This window comes from Diabrotica undecimpunctata, chromosome 8 (assembly GCF_040954645.1).
Source record: "Diabrotica undecimpunctata isolate CICGRU chromosome 8, icDiaUnde3, whole genome shotgun sequence".
In the NCBI taxonomy this organism is placed as follows: Eukaryota; Metazoa; Arthropoda; class Insecta; order Coleoptera; family Chrysomelidae; genus Diabrotica; species Diabrotica undecimpunctata.
The window spans coordinates 62,408,955-62,423,230 of NC_092810.1; the positions used below are offsets into that span (position 1 = coordinate 62,408,955).

General features: G+C 31.0%; 1 protein-coding gene across 1 annotated transcript in view; it reads left to right on the plus strand.

Moving 5' to 3' along the window:
• The window catches only part of LOC140447622 (heterogeneous nuclear ribonucleoprotein L-like), a 182,798-nt gene extending 175,543 nt beyond the window's left edge, over window positions 1-7,255 (plus strand). Inside the window, exons 4-6 of the mRNA XM_072540380.1 lie at window positions 4,032-4,379; window positions 5,359-5,566; window positions 7,117-7,255. Of these exons, the coding sequence (XP_072396481.1) occupies window positions 4,032-4,379; window positions 5,359-5,566; window positions 7,117-7,223 (663 nt within the window). The 3' untranslated portion in view covers window positions 7,224-7,255. The remainder of the gene's footprint in view (window positions 1-4,031; window positions 4,380-5,358; window positions 5,567-7,116) is intronic.
• Window positions 7,256-14,276: the final 7,021 nt, after the last annotated feature.

A 14,276-nucleotide genomic window follows, 5' to 3' on the forward strand; every position in this document is an offset into this window, starting at 1 on the left:
GGCAGACGAAACAGTTGTAATGAAAAAGAAAACAAAAAATGGACAGGCCTTGATTCAGTATAGGTGGTAGAAGAAAGGGAAAAAACAAATAACAGGTATTAAGAAGGGATTATACAGAGATATACAGAGAAAAACTATCAGAAAATTTTAAAAAGAAAAAAATTTAGCAATAAGAAAGCAAGCCAGAAAAGTAAAAGGAACTATGTAGATGAAATGCTAAAAATTCCAGAAAAAGCTGCTCAGAAAAATGACCCACAAATATCACTTCATCATACGGAACTTGTTAGAGAAAACATTAAAAAATAGTAAACAAACAAAAAAAAGGGGCGTATATTTCTTCCAACTTACTTGGAAGAAATATACGCCAAACTCGAATTAACACCAGATATAGACAAACAAAATGAAACACAAGAATTAAACTTTGGAGACTATGGAGAAGAGCAAAACAGGAGAAGATAACAATTACCATCCAAAGGAAAGAATTGGAAATGGATTGGGCATACACCAAAGAAACATCTAACTAACATAGCCACTAGCCAGATAGGTACTCGAATACTGACCTCACGGAAAAACAAGAAGAGAATGACCGAATAATAGTTGGCGAACAACCACAAAAAGAGAACGTGAAAGAATCGTATTGAGTTGGAGAAATTAAGCGAAAAGTAAGAAATGAAGAAGACTTGTAGAGGAAATTTCCATGTAATGACATAAAAAATGTGCGCTAATCTATCCAATCAGTCACCTTCGATTATTGTCTAAGAAACGCAAAATGCGATAAATCCTCCATTGGTGAAGGGCATCAAAAAGAAAGAGAGAGAGAGAGAGAGAGAGAGAGAGAGAGAGAGAGCGAGAGAGAGAGAGAGGTTATAAAAACGTTAATATAAAATATATAGTGTTTTCCAAGATGTTTTTAACTGCATATAATTCAATTACTATTTTAATGGAATTAGCCACAATTGGAAGTTAAATTAAGTTTATTGACATTTCAATTTCCACTTCGGAAATCGTAATAATAAATAATAATCGAGATAAACTAGAGCCCATTCCTAGACCAAAATTTTATTTATAGAATTCATTATTTAGTTGAGAATAGATATTACGAGTACATAATGTCAATAACTTCATTATAGTTGATATGTTTAGTCTTGTTCTAGTTGCCAATGTATCATTACTCTCCAATTTTATCTTGATTATATTCAAAGTCTTATCTAATGGCACATTTGTAAATAAACTATTTATGTCAAAACTTACTATAATACCTATAGCTTCAGAACAATATCCTATAATTCAGGAAGTAATGAATATTTTTATTTGAAAAATGGAAAATATCAATTGGACTTACAATACTATCAATTGATGTATACTTGAAATCTATGACGTCATCACGGGTACGGTGACGTCATCAGAATGGAAAAAATTTAATAGATCAGGGGTGAAGGTTCGTCAGATGAAAGGGTTTTTTATCCCAAATCTAACGATGTACCACAATGGGGATTTAATTAAGTACGCTAAATTTTCTAGTTATTGTTGTAGTAGGTGTACAAAATGACCTCGTTCTGCTTCAACAAAAGCGTCAAACCGTCTAATCAGTCCACGTGCACATGCCGCATGTATCATCTTTGACGTGTTCTGCGTACACGCTTGTTTAATTTTAGTTTTTATATCGTCCACATATGTAGTTTCTTCATTATATACGATTCCTTTTAAATAGCCCCATACAAAAAAATCTGAGGGTGATAGCATAGATAGGCGATCTTGGAGGCAATCGAACCGGTCCATTAGTTCCAATCCATATGTTTGGAAATGTGACATTAATGTAATTGGTTACAATACTGTTATGCCGCTTATTGCCATACTATTACTGCTCTTTCGCGTAAATGAATATTCTCTGGTAACATTTTTTAGACAATTCAAACCATTTAAATATTCTTTAAAAAATATGAACCTATTAAACGCCCATTAAATATCCCACACCAAACATTAATTCCCCATCTAGGTTAAAAGTGAGTTTTCCTTAACCAGTGCTGATTTTTCACTGGCTAGCCTACAATGGCTATTTCAATCCCATTATTATGTTTAAATTCTAGTTAATAAGTGTCTTGCCTCATAACTTGCATTATGGCGATGAAGGCTAGTTTTCGATCCAAATCGTCTTCTTCAGGTGCCATCTCCGCTACGGAGGTTGGCAATCATCATAGCTATTTTAATTTTTAAGGCAGTAGCTCTAAATAGTTGTTTTGAACTGCATCCAAACCATTCTCTCAGGTTCTTGAGCCATGAAATTCGTCTTCTTCCGATGCTTCTTCTGCCATCTATCTTTCCTTGCATTATGAGGCGCAGGATGCCATACTTCTCGCCCCGCATCACATGTCCGAGATATTGTAGCTTTCTTTCTTTAATTGTAAGTTCAACTTCCTTCTCTTTACCTATTCTTCTCAGTACTTCATTGTTCGTAACTCTATCTACCCAGGAAACCCTCATAATTCTTCTATAGGTCCACATTTCAAAGGCGTTAAGCCGATCCAAATTGGTAGGTCGCAATTCATAAACCAATCTCAGTTTAAATGGATGGTAATGGTGGATTTTTAAAACCCTTTGAACTATAATTGAAGACACTCCCGTTTCTGCAGAAATATGCCTTATGGACAGATGTGGATTAATCGTTACATATGCTAAAACTTCGCCAAGTTTTGTTCGGTCTATATTGGTTTGAAATGAACTCTATGTTTACTATTCGGAATTGAACCTTGTCGCATCTTCTCAAGCATATTAAAAGTTACACACAACGGTGTTCTTCTCTCGGTAAAGCATTCCATGTATAAGGCTTGAGCATTTTGAGCATTTTTCTTACATTCACCATAGATTAACAACATATCTACGTATTCATTAAGTATAAATATGAAAGGCATTTTTGCTACTGTATGAACTAACGATATTTTAAAATACTGTTTTAAAACTACAATGAACGTATTAGTGAGTAAATACAAGAAATGACATTAGCTGTTACTATTTGTAGTTGTCAAAAAACGATTTAAAAAAAATCTCAAGGACAACTTTCTTTTCTTGTGAATTTGTAAAAACTATAAAAACATGCTAGTGTCAATTTAATATGGAGATGATAAATACACCAATAAATGAAAATTTAGCGTATTTATTAAAACTAATACCATCATTGTTGTACACTGTGTAATTTGGAATAAAAAGCCTTTCTTTTGACCTAAACTTCACCCCCATGATCCATTAAATGTTTTCCATTGTAATGACGTAACAGAGCCCGTGATGACGTCACATATCTCATGTATACATCAATTGACAATATTGTAGGTCCAATTGACATTTCAAAATTGTCAAATAAAAATATTCATGCCTTCTTGTATTGTGTGCTGTTAAAAACATCTAAGAACACCCTGGAGAGGGAAAAATTATCTATGATAAACACGGCCAGTGACATTGGTGCTTATCATCGATAATTTGTAATATAATAACAACTGCTGTTACTAGACGTACTTGAATGTATTTTGAAATGATCCCTTTTTAAATCTTAGTCAAAATCTGCTATCGTGGACGTAATTAGGATTTCCTTCTGGCAATCCTGGACCAATGGCGATATACAAATGATGCGATATATTTCACATGTTCAACAAATGTTCAATATGTTAAATATTACATTATATGCCAGCTGTTATTTAGACAGAATAGGCATATTCATGGTTTTAAAGTGGTCTACACCGTCAAAATAGACACTAAAGATGTTACAGTAATCGTTCGCATATCGTTTACTTTCTTTTTCTGATCATAAAAATGCTTATCTTAAGTATTTTTGAGGTGAAACAGATGTGCCTAATACGTTACTGTAGAAATGTTCAGATTTGTGCTTTTACCACACTTACGAAATTCTTGATACACTATGTGCAAGCTAACTATTTATTTTTTTTTTAATGATATAAAATAATATTAAATTGGAGTTCTATGTATTTAAAGAAGGTAATATACCAAATCCATGGTTAATAATCAAAACACTTCTATTTCAGATCAAATTCTTAAAATCTAAAGAAGGCACAGCTATGGTTCAAATGGGAGATAGTGTTGCGGTAGAAAGATGTGTTCAAAATCTCAACAATATAAACATCGGTATTACTGGAGCAATTCCAGTAACACATCGTTCCAATGCACCTGACGCAATGCAAGAAGACGATGATCACCAAAAAGAACACAAATTACAATTAGCATTCAGCAAGCAACCATATCTCAGCGAAGTAACAAATCCGTATCCACTACCTGATAAATCTCCTTCTTATAAGTTGTACATTAGCAATAAAAATAATCGGTTCATGAACCCTGCCATGGCAAGCAAGAACAGAATTCAACCACCCAGTAAGGTAAAGTCATATAATTTTATTTTCTTTTAACATTTGTACTTTTAACTTATGTTCAACTTATCTTAACTGCTTTAATTACTTTATTCTCTATTAATCTTCTACTTACTTATTAGGGGAGGATGGGGCATTGTGAACCATCTAAGGAGGATAGGGACATATAGTTAAACCAGAAATAATTTTTTTTCTTTAATTAATTAGGGACGTTGATTAAACATTTAAGGATTTAATTGCAATTGAAACTGAATTTGCAGCAAAAAAAAATGATAACTGACTATATGTCAAAAGACTGAGAAAAATCAAACTATTTCATTATCTAATGGCTGTTTTGTAATTTAAATCAAGGAAAAAGTAATTTGTTATTAAAAATCTTAGAAAATTGGTAACAGAACATTATTATAAAAATATACATAATATACTTATTCAGAAATACAAAATTCACACTGAAATTCTTCATCATCTTCTGGTTCTATTCCCGCACGTGCTTCATTTCAGACAGAGCGAGCAACGTACCCATCGTTCTTCATCGGCTGATGAGGAGAAACACTCATTACAGTAAAAACATTCAGCAAATATTATACCGATCACGGTTATCAAAGTTAGCGGTGATTTCTAAACCACTGTGATTAAATCACCAGTAGTGAAATAACGCGTCATCACTAATTCACATTCCCCAGTTATATTTAATATTAAAAAGACAGAATCCTGCTATCTATCAGTAAAAGCTATAAGTTAATAATTATAATCTCCTTTCTTATATATCATTTCGATCTGAATATATTTCTATTTGGATGCTATCTTTATTACAGATATATACATTAGGATCAAGTGAATAACGGACTAGAAGATATTTAAACTAATGTTGTTTGTATCATGTTTATTAAAAGAATTAATATTTAAACTAATACAAAGACACAAGCAGAACAATTATGATTAATTATACTGTTTTGTAATAATTGTTTTTATTTTATTTCTTTTTTAGATTTTGCACTTTTTTAATACACCTCCACAAGTAACAGAAGAAGACCTATTTAAAGTATTCGAAGAGTATGATGTAACGCCGCCAAAAGCTGTTAAACTGTTCCCCATGAAATCAGAACGTTCCAGTTCAGGTCTCTTGGAATTTGAAAATATAACCGACGCTGTAGCGGCAGTGATGGCATGTAATCATGCGGCAATTGAAAGTCCAGGTATATTTCTATTAAAATAAGAAAAATTTCGTTATTGCATACTTGTATATATTTTATATGTTTTCGTTCTTTCGGAGTATTGCGTTATCTAGGTATTTAGATCACCACAAGCTGTAATAAATAATCCACAACCAGTTATGTACAAAAAAATACCTTACATACAAAATTTGACAGTCCAAATTGTACCACGTTTCAAAACATTTCCGAACATCAAATTTATCAAATTTATTAAATACAATCCAAATTCAATGTTATTCTCAAAAATAAAAGCTAAAACTCCAAATTCATTAATGAGCAACATAATTTACCGAATATATTGCAGTGAATGTCAAAGTTGTTATATGGGTCAAAGTCAACAGTTGCTTAAGCAACGTGTGACTCAACAAAAAATGACTGCAACATAAGAAAAAACTCTTGTGTCTTAGTGGACCACCACTTAAGGACATAAATTTGATTGTAATAATCTAAAAATCTTAGAACAAGTTAATAATTATTATAAAAACCGACTTTTCCTTTAATCAAGTCAATTATAAGACTGACACTAACCATTTGAGTAATATCTACTACAACATTATCAACACATGACATGATAGATCCTAACCTTTAAAAAACAAACACACTACTCACTTAATCTTTTAGTTGCTCTATCTACAATTTTATTCCATTTCTGAATATCAGTCTTATAATAAATTACTACGAACCAGTAATTACATTTTGTAGATCAGTTTAACAATCTCCTGATCCTTTCTCATTCCTCTAACATTCATTGTAACTTTCTACCTTAGAATATCTGTAATTATATACTGTCTTGTTTACTTCAACTTCACTTCACTTCACTAAACATTGTTCAATATCAGACGTCTCTCTATAAAAATATAATGTATTGCAGTTACCATGACTCAATATCACTTAGATATGTTAGCGAAATTTAAATTTCTACTCTTATAGTTCTAAGTAATAAAATATTCACTTTGTTAGCATCTAATACTTCTATTATAATAAATTTGCAATTTTCTTCTTAAGTATTCACAAAATCGTGACGAAATGTTGAGACTTAAAACAAATAGTGTATTGTTTTCTACTGACCGAATTGCTGATATTTATTTTTGATTGGCCTAGTGTAGATCTCACGCATTTTAAGTTTCTATTTCTTTATATTATGGTTTTGATTTGTTTCTCCTGCCTCTTTCATTTTTGCTCTTTTATTATTTTCTGATGGTTCTATTAATTTCTGTAATTTCTACTCTTTCTCTTTTCCCAATCTGTTTAAGTTTTCTTCTTTCTCCCATTAATATTTTCGCTGTATTAAAAAACTAGTCAATGGTCACTACCCGTTGTGAATTCGTTAAAAACTGTTTCATCTTTCACAATATATTACGTTATTACGTCAAAAGTTTATTAATTCATGTTTTATTGCTGGAGAAAATAGTTGGAGGCGCATTTTAGACGCGCCTTGTAATGATTTATATTTATGATTTTTAAAAACTAAATCTTTTATCATATATAATAATCTTAATATTACAAACTTTAAAATATTGTATGTGTTTTAGGAATGAAATTCCCCTTTATCATGAAACTCTGCTTCTCATCGTCACGTAGCATGACCATTAAAAATGGAGATAGTACCACCGATCAAGCTGGTGAAAAAAATGAGTAATTGCGTAAAACCATGCATATAATTTTAGTCTTTACATATCCTTTCCATAAATTGTTTAAAGTGTTACGATTAATGTTAAGTTAAAGTTTTAGTACCTTTTCGATTGTTTGTGACAAAAATCTCATCGACCAATGTCTCGATTTAAATATTGTTTGTAATATTGACTAATGTACCTGCCAATAACCCTACATTTATTTAAAAATATTATTTACGATACTGTTCAAAATATTTCTTAAACATTGTAAAACAGTAAACAACTAGTTTACGTACAGCATACAGCGTATATACAGATTATTATAATTCAGACTGTAATAATATACGAATTTTTATTTTTGTATGAATATAATTCTCCTCCTATGCGGTGTAGGATTGAAATGTATTAACAAAATATATTGTAGATACAACGGTCAAAGAAAAACTAATTAAGTAAGTACAACTTATTGTAAACTATGTTGCTTCAAATAAATATGCTTTTTCAAACTAATATTTTTTTCTGAAACTTAGTTATAGAATGTATACTAAAACTTAACCACGATGATATTTTAAACATAAGAAATTGATACCTTTATAAGAAATTATTGATTTTTGTTTCCGGTCATTTTATTCTGTTTTTCAAACCGGACTGTGCGATTTATATTATGACGTTTATAATAAAATATTTCATGGTTAATTTGGAGTCTAGATTGCCCAATGCTCCGCTTTGAGTCCTTCATTTTTTTCCAAGACGAACTAATTTTACGTTCAGCTCCTCACGTTCTTCTCTTTAGGAGGAACGTCAGTTCACGTTTGGATTTAGGAAGTTCTTATTAAGAAAGTCCTTTGTAATATTAAAGAACTCTTTTTCAATACTTATCAACCTAAAGTTCTCCTTAATATATCGAGAAGCACATGCAGCTTATCGATAAGTTTTATAAAACCATCTTTTATCAGTCCTATTTCACTCTCGTATACTTTTTTGACCGGGTATTTTTCAAGGTGATTTGCTATCTTGATCCCCGCTAGAGCAGTTTTGTAACTTTCACCACCCGATGTTTTAGGGTTGTGGTTGCAAATTTGCTGCTTTTTGTAATTTTTTAGTTTAGAGTACCTCCCATAGACGGATTCCGTTTATCAGCCTGTATTAGAGTCTGTAGAGTATGCCTTTAAGATGGTAAATTGGGACCACAGAGGAGTAACAATATACGGCGAAAAACTTAACCATCTCCGTTTCGCAGATGACATTGTCCTTGTCACAGATGATTTAGGAGAATCCACGGATATGTTAAATGAATTGGACTTTGCATGTTCGAAGGTGGGCCTCAGAATGAACAAAACTAAGTTTATGACAAATATGGTCCCCGACAACCATTTAACTATTCAAAACGAAGTGGTAGAACTGGTGGAGAAATATACGTATTTGAGTCATGAAATAAGAATGAGCAGGGATAACCAAACATGCGAAATCCAAAGACGAATTACTTTAGCGTGGGCAGCCTTTGGAAAACTGCGAGACACACTTAGGGCCAACATACCAATTAGCCTCCAAAGAAAAGTATTTGACCAATGCGTATTACCGGTCATGGCCTATGGGGCGGAAACTGTGACTCTAACCAAGACTACGGCTTCGAAATTGAGAGTGATACAGAGACGAATGGAACGATCTATGCTGAGAGTGACGTTGCGGGACCGAATAAGAAACGAAGATCTGCGAAGAAGGACGAGTATTGCTGATGTTGGTGGAACCCTTTGCATAGGGAAACTTAAATGGAATTGGGCATGTTATGTAACGAGAATGCATGACTCACGATGGACGAGTAAAATTACACATTATAGGCCAAGAGCCGACAAACGTAGTAGAGGAAGACCACCTACACGTTGGGCTGATGACATCAGGCGTATCACGAAAAATCGGCAACAAAGAGCACAAAATCGCAAAGAATGGAGGAGTTTAAGGGAGGCCCATGTCCAGTAGTGAACGTGATAAATGAAGGCTGGATGATGGTGATGATGATTAGAGTCTGTACTGAATAAATATACATATCAGTTTTTTCTCGAAAAGTGAGAGGAAATTTCTGTCATGTTCCTGGGTTTTTTGAGCTTCAGATAAGCATTACTGTGGATCAGTTTTCGCTGTTTTCTTAGGAGTACTCGAACCGTTCTCTACAAAAGTGACTCTCCGGATTTTGTGGCATTCTTGAAGCAGTTTTGTTAGTTTTTGAGCTCTACATTTTTATTTTTATTAATTTGATCCATTAACATGAGTATGAGTGAATGACAGGTCCGTACCTATAGAGTTCCCAACGTAGGTATAAAGGCCGATTGCCATGCAGGTTTGGTACGATGCAATAAGCCTTAACTTAAAGAATATGCAAGATGTTACTGTACTCTTAGTCTCCTGGCAGCATTTATTCAATGATAATTATAAAATTATTTGATATTATTTTCTACAGTTCACGTATAAATACTCTTGTGTATTTTAAGTTTTTCAATTAAGGGTATAAAATAAATTTCATCATCGATATTAACCTATACTAATAATTGTAGACTGTAAGTTGTGTCCCTTGGCACTATTTGGGATCTATTAAGAAAGAATAACAGATTTTTCATCATATTCAAAAAATTGTCTATAAACAATTAGTGTATAAAACTATATACTACATATTAATTTTGTGATAATGACCAATAAATTATTAAATCTATAATCAAAACGTCAATATACTGCTACTTAAGATTTTTAAAAATTAGTTACTAATTTACTAAAAAATGGCAAAATGAAATTTTGTGCCAAAGAATAAAATAGAAAAAGTATGTACATATATAAAAATCACTCGAGTTAACATTGTAAATTTCAATGTTTATACATTGGTCTCTGAGGGGTTATTGACAGGTAAACAATATTTTTGTATTTCCTTTAAAGTTAAGGTATTTCTTATCTTTAGTATTACATATCCTATTTAAGAAAATACTCTTGAGAAATAAATGTGGAGAAATAGCGCAATTTAAGATTTTACTTGCAACGATTAGTGTTACGATTTTTAAAACTTAAGCTTTTAACTAGTTATATTACAGCAAAGCAATGGTGTTTTGACAAATACTTTGGATTAAATCTTTTGTTGAGTTTTTTAAAATGTGTCTAAAGTGATAGAGTTTCGAGTGTGATTTGACCCTTAAAAATACAAGTTTCATGAAATATAATCAAAATAAAAGTGCATGTTCAACCATTCTTAATATTCTTCAAAGAGATCTAAAAATAAAAAAATATATAAAATGACGTTTAAGAAATATTACAAAAGTTCCTGAATGTTGGTCTTTTCTTATTAAATTCCTCACACGTCATCAAATTTATCATTTTCGGACAGTATTGCTATATTATCGGGATATTAACTCGTATCGGGAGAATGTAGGAAATTATGAAATAAAGAAAATGTACAATTAATATTTTTATTAATTTATGTTTATGATAAAAAATTGCCACGACAGAAATAATAGATTAGAATGAGGAATTCAGGTTGAGGACCCCAAAAAGTTCCTTAATATCTAGCGGCAGAAATGAAACGATAGAGCAGTAGTTGAAGAAATCATGACAAGGATGGCTCGGTGGCATTAAACTGCAGAGGTGGTAATACGTTGATGGGTACGGCTACTGAATGCCAGCCCCAGGATTTGAACTCTAGATTAGGAAGAGGATTAGAGATTAGATAGGAAGATAATAGTAACTCGTATTCGTAACTCGTAACAGTACATTTGAGCAGATATTTCCTGTACGTTTAGTTCTCACTATGGGTGTATCTATAAATACATATGTGTTGCATATATTCAACAATATATGTAAGTGGTCAACTTAGTCAGATGTTCCAAACTAAATCGTCATCTACATAATACAAGATTTAATCTCCTTATCTTTCATCCTATATCCTCTTATTTCTTTATTATGTCATCCATAATAATTTTGAGGGGCCACGGAACCAGTGAGTCACCCTGACGAATACCATTTCCAGCTGGTCTTGAAGTGGTAAGTTCCCCGTTTATTTTAGCTTGAATTTGATTCTCTATATGTATGTTTTCCACAGTTTTCATTAGAATATGTGGAAGGAGATCTATAGATAATAGAGAAGATTGATTATTCTTTTAGTTAGACACAGTCAAATGCCTTCACTATATCAATAAAACATATATATATATATAGTAAACTCTTAAATATTGGGGAAATCTGCAAGAAAGACTCTAATGAGTATCAATTGTTTCGCCGAACGTTTTCGCCAAAGAGAATTAATTTGGCTTCTTCAGGGCTGAAAGAGAATAAATTATAATTAGCTACCATATATTATCTATTAAAACATTATTGATCTTACCGTAACTTAGAATTGTAGAGTTAGAATATTAAAAAACTTTGCTAGTAACATAGTGGTGTTTTTTGTTACTATGTGCAAAAAAAAGTTTTTTTTAAGGTTTGAAATGTATGGTAGCTTTGAACTTAACACGCAAAGGTTTACACAAGGTTAATCGAAAAACCCAATGTAACTACATTTAAAAGGAGGTAATTCTTTGAATTGTCGGCAATAACTAAATTTTTGATTTTTAGAAAGTTTACAGAACAGAACCTCACTTTTAAAAATTTAGTTATTGCCGACAATTCAAAGAATTACCTCCTTTTAAATGTAGTTACATTGGGTTTTTCGATTAACCTTAGGTAAACCTTTGCGTGTTAAGTTCAAAGCTACCATACATTTCAAACCATAAAAAAAAACTTTTTTTGCACATAGTAACAAAAAACATCACTATGTTACTAGCAAAGTTTTTTAATATTCTAACTCTACAATTCTAAGTTACGGTAGGATCAATAATGTTTTAATAGATAATATATGGTAGCTAATTATAATTTATTCTCTTTCAGCCCTGAAGAAGCCAAATTAATTCTCCTTGGCGAAAACGTTCGGCAAAACAATTGATACTCATTAGAGTCTTTCTTGCAGATTTCCCCAATATTTAAGAGTTTACTATTTAACTTATCTGCAAAGATTAAATTTCTTTTCTATATATATATATATATATATATATATATATATATATATATATATATATATATATATATATATATATATATATATAGATTTTTCAGTTATTTGTTTTGGGACAACAAGTTCAAGATCTGCTTGATCGGAATCCTTGTTGTTTATCTTGTTTATGACTTTTGTCTTTTGACAAAGGTTGGCTTTTGTTACAATTAAAATAATTCTAAATTATTAAAACGAGTAGGTACATTTTTTTTCGGTTACGTTGCGAATTATTAGCTTAGTTACAGAAATTTTAAGCAGTTGACTGTACTGTGACGAAATCGAAATCTCTCTGTTGACGTGCAACGAATCTGGCAAATCTAGAACTTCAGAAAAAAAAAAGAAAATAATAAAAGTAACATAAAACTTAATGGATTATTTAATCCATAATTTGTTCTGGATAGAAAATTCTTTATATACAAATATTATGCAATAAACTAAATGTAAAAAATTAAGGTGATATATTACTGTTTAAAACCCCCCAAAAATTGCTTTTGCGATGAAAGTTAACTGTATTTCTAAGGGTCAGGATGTATGTGAACATTTAAGTTTTACATAAGAAAGTTAAAAAGTCAATATTTTATATGATAAATATCAATACGAAAGTGAACAAAACATATTAATTACATATCACTGCACCACCAATGTCTGCTTTTGATTTTGAAAAATATATTATTGTTTGATAACAAGAACCAATTGAATCTGAATGCTAGACGTGTTTTTTATTGGAATTAATAAACTTTAATATTTGTTGAAGTTGTAAGTTTGTTAAAATAGGAAAAATATAACGAAACTTTAGATTATTTGTTACTGATTTAAAAATGAATCTTGTTGGTTTATAAGTTAGGAACTAGTTAATTTGAGCAATTTCATTAAATGTTTTATTCAACCAAAAATTAAATCAAACCATTAATATTGATGAAATTCTTCTTTTTTTTTTTAAATATATAGGCACCTATGGCAGTTGTTTACATAGCGGGTGCAGTGTAGCAGTTTTTGAATCGAAGGATGGATTTAATTTGTACCTTATTGAGGTTTACTACAGCAATTTATGTAAAGGTGACCTACCTGGGGAGAATATAACACGTGTTAAAATATTCTGAGAAATCCATGAGAGAAACTGCAAAAATGACTGTTTGTATAATTTCTACAATTCAGAAATAAGAATTCAGAATAAGTAATTTTAGAAAAGTTAAAATTATAGAAAAGTGGTATAAAATGAAATATAGACTGAAACATTTCTACTATACCATAAACTAAAAGCGGGATACTAAAAAGGGTTTTCTGGAAGTTTTTTGATATTATCTTATCTGCCTTTGTATATTATTTCTAAATTTTACATTTTTGTTTGTGTTTAGTTTCAGATATAGAATCTTGGCATATCAAATTTAATATATCATAGATCATGAACAAAAATGTTGCTAACATTTATTAGAACTATTATTTCTGTGATAGTTTCACATATCGACTTTATCGCGAAAAATAGCTTAAGTTTCTTTTGGTTGTTGTTATTAAACTCATTTACGATTTTTGTAGCTTGAAAAATTAGATGCTTTGTCTACAAAATATTCGTCCTGTCCTAGAGATTGAAAGATATTGTTATTCATCGATCGGACTGAAATGTGCATTTGCAATTAATGGTATTTAAAAAAATATGGTATTTGTCTTTAATTTAATGCAAGAAAAACTAAGCTTTCTTTAAAATCGGATTTAAGAACTATATAGAATTAAAACAAAAAGTTGTTATTTCCTTTTCAGCCGCTAATCTAATTCAGATTATGAATTCTGTTGATTTTTGAATTTTTTTACAAAAGTTTATTTTCTGTTTCATTTTGTAAGATTAGTATTAGTAGCAAACACGTTTTATAGAAAGTATTAAAATATTTTACGACAACTATATTGTATTTGTCTTTTCTATCTTTGCTCTCTTTGCTATATTTTAAGTTCCTTATATGTCACCAATTTTCTTCATAATATAACTTTCTTTATTCTGTAAAAAACTATGGATGGGCCTTTGGGT